At 41.3% G+C, this 3632-nt stretch overlaps 1 protein-coding gene across 1 annotated transcript in view; it reads right to left on the reverse strand.

The window, feature by feature from the left end:
* The window catches only part of LOC109205592 (zinc finger CCCH domain-containing protein 1-like), a 40325-nt gene extending 37615 nt beyond the window's left edge, over positions 1-2710 (reverse strand). The window contains exon 1 of the mRNA XM_019368307.1: positions 2552-2710. Within this exon, the coding sequence (XP_019223852.1) occupies positions 2552-2710 (159 nt within the window). The remainder of the gene's footprint in view (positions 1-2551) is intronic.
* Between the last annotated feature and the right edge of the window lie 922 nt (positions 2711-3632).

A 3632-nucleotide genomic window follows, 5' to 3' on the forward strand; every position in this document is an offset into this window, starting at 1 on the left:
CTATATTTTAAGCCATCTATCAAATAGACATTCTCAATGGAATGAGAGTCCGTCTTTCCTACCTTTCCAACACCAATGATCTCACCTTTCTTTCCATTTCCAAAGGAGACATTACCTCCTTTTAGGTTCTCAAGTGAAAGGAACTGGTTTTTGTTACCAGTCATATGTTTTGAGCAGCCACTATCCATGTACCATATTTGGCTACTTCCCTTCAGTTGGTCCTGCAAAAAGAAATCATGGGTTAGTCTTAGGAACCCAAACTAGTTTGGGTCCCTTTCTATGGTCAAAAGGATGAATTAAATTTTTCTTTGCCCAACCAGGCAGTTTGTGCTTTTCTTGAACAAAGGCTTTGTTCTTTTGACTGGCCTTTTCTCTTGCATTACATTCATTTTTGTAATGGCCAGTATTACCACAGTGTGTGCAGATCTTAATCTCAGGAAGTGTGAGATACTTGGATCCCATTTTGGAGCTTGTGTCCCAAATCCAAGTCCTCTCTTGTTGCTACTATGATGTTCTTGCAGCCAGGAGAGTGCATCAGAAGCCTTGTTCCATTTGCATGTTCTATCTAGTTCATGCTTTACCTTTCCTAAATCTTCTTTTAGGACTTTAATCAATTCATCTTTCTTGTACAGTTCATCTTTCATTTTTCCTAGATTTTCTTCTAGGGTGAGAAATGATTGATCAGCCCTTTTCTTTCCTGTCCCTAATTTCAGTTTAATATTTTCAGATCTAAGTTCTAGAATCTTATTTTCAAGTTGATGAACCTGGTTTTTCAACTCAGTATTTGTGTTGTCACTCTCATCAGCCCTAGACTCTAACCTTTTACATTTTTCTCTAGGATAACACATTCCTTAGACAGAACATCCTACCACTGTTTATTATTTCTAGACTCATCTATGAAGTCCATCAGCAGATCAGCCAGTTTTCTTTAGTACAAGAACTTAATCTTTCTTTAACGGTGTAGAATACTTATCTCCTGTTCATCTTCTGATTCTCCGACTGGCCATTAGTAGCTTNTTAAGGTGTAGAATACTTACCTCTTGTTCATCTTCTGATTCTCCGATGGCCATAAGAGCTTGCTCATCTTCAGCTTCATTTTCTGAGTCCTCATCTGATGTTTCTCCCCATGCAGCAACCATAGCTTTAGTTGATCCCTTGTTCCTTTTTGGTTGAACCTGTTCCTTCTTCCTGTTTCTTCTTTCTGCTCTTTCTTTCTTCCATTCAATCTCCCATTGAGGGCAGTTTCTGATGTGGTGATCAGTCTTCCCACACTTGTAACACCCCTCATTGGTTTGTTTCTCAGGAGCCCTAGGTTTGCTGAATGTTGTTCCTTTTGAAGCACCCTTTCCTCTCATAAGATATTTCTTGAAATCTCTGGTTATCATAGCCAGTTCATCATCTTCAAGATCTGATCCTTCTGAAATTCTGAGAGCCAGACTTCTTTCTTTCTTTGGAGCATCCATCTTCATTGTTTGCCTTCTCAATTCATAGGCAGTGAGATTTCCAATCAGTTCATCCAACTTTAAAGTAGCAATGTTCTTGGATTCCTGAATGGCAGTGATTTTGCTTTCCCAGGAGATTGGCAGAACTCTAGTTAGAATCTTCTCCACCTTGTCTTCTTCCAGGATAATCCTTCCAAGATACTCAAGTTCATTTGTCAGTGTAGTGAACCTGGTATACATTTCTTGGATAGTTTCTCCATCCTTCATAGTAAAATTCTCATATTGAGAATACAGCAGTGTTCCTCTTGACCTCTTCACCTGAGGTGTTCCTTCATGAGCCACTTGTAAAGTGTCCCAAATCTCCTTGGCAGTAGTACAGCCTTGAATCCTGCTGTACTCATCAGGACCAAGTCCACACACTAACCATTTCTTGGCTTTTGCATTTTTCTCCCATTTCCTTAGATCTTCAGCAGTACAATCTACTCTTGTCTTTGGAACATCCACTCCTTCAGCATTCTTCTTGGTTGTGGCTAAAGGACCATCAGTGATGATATCCCAAAGCTCATAGTCTTCGCCCATTATATGGTCCCTCATTCTGTTTTTCCACCAGGAGTAGTAGAGGCCATTGAAGAGAGGAGGTATGGCAGTGGATTGCCCTTCCCAGTTCCCAGGTGGTGCACTCATGTTGATCTTTTCCTAAGGTGTTAACCTCTTCAAGGATCACCCGCTCTGATACCAATTGATGTTATAAACGTCAATACCACACAAGAGGGGGGGGGGGTGATTTGTGTGGTACCTAATTTTCGCGTTAGAAGAACCTGGTTCTTCTAAGTGTTCTAACTACAGCAGTTTGCGGAATAATAACTGAAAGTAAAGTGCACAGAGATTTTTACGTGGAAATGGTAAAAATGGACTTAAGCTCGCGGAACAAAATGAGTCTTAAAACCCTTCTGATAACAGTCTTTTTCGCATCTGCGGTTACCTTTCCGCATATGCGACTACCGCTTCTGCGGTTTTCCATCCGCTTCTGCGGAACTCACTAATACGCCCAGGACCGCTTCTGCGGTCCAATCCCGCTCCTGCGGTGACCGCATCTACGCACAACCTACCGCTTCTGCGGAAGACCCATCACCAACACGGACCGCTTCTGCGGTCAGCAAACGCATTTGCGGAGACCGCTCCTGCGGAACCCCTCCGCTTCTGTGGAATTCCTCCACATAGCCCACACTCGCACCTGCGACCAACTCTTCGCATCTACGAAACCGCATATGCGGCCCTTCTTCCGCAGATGCGGAAACACCAGATACCAGCAAAACCAGCAATTTCACCAAGTCTAAAATCATCCCGATGACCATCCGAAATCACCCCGAGGCCCCCGGGACCTCAACCAAAAGTGCCAATCCATCTTAAAACATCATTCAAACTTGCTCCAATCATCAAAACACCACAAACAATACCAAAACCCTCAAATTACATCGGATTCAAGCCTAAGTTCTTCTAAAACTTCCAAATTATGCATTTGATCAAAAACCCAACCAAAACACCTCCGAATAACCTGAAATTTTGCACACACATCCAAAATCACCTAACGAAGCTACAGCAACTCTCGGAATCCCATTCCGACCCTCGGATCAAAATCTCACCTATCAACCGGAATTCGCCAAAATACTAACTTCGCCATTTCAAGCCTAATTCTACACCGGACCTCCAAAATAAATTCCGATCACACTCCTAAATCACAAATCATCCCCCGAAGCTAACCAAATCACCGGAACTCACATCCGAGCCCTCTAACTCATAAGTCAACATCCGGTTGGCTTTTCCAAAACAACCCTTCCTTAAAGAGACTATGTGTCTCATTTCCATCCAAAACCAATCCAAATCGACTCGTTTACTCAAGACTCTTATAATGAAACATAAGAAAGCAGAAAAATGGGAAACGGGGCGGTAACTCACGTGACGACGGGCTGGGTCGTCACATCGAACATAGAGACTAGTACATATATAAATATATAGTATATCGACTATTATTTTAGAAACGACTAAAAAATATATTTTTCTTTTAAAATTGAGCTGTAATTTTTAAACACTTACCTAAAATAATTTCATAAATTTATGTTAGATTATTTATGAATCACAGAATATTACAAAAAATCAACTAAACTACATGTTATAGCACATGTTACATGT

This window comes from Nicotiana attenuata, unplaced genomic scaffold (genome assembly GCF_001879085.1).
Source record: "Nicotiana attenuata strain UT unplaced genomic scaffold, NIATTr2, whole genome shotgun sequence".
In the NCBI taxonomy this organism is placed as follows: Eukaryota; Viridiplantae; Streptophyta; class Magnoliopsida; order Solanales; family Solanaceae; genus Nicotiana; species Nicotiana attenuata.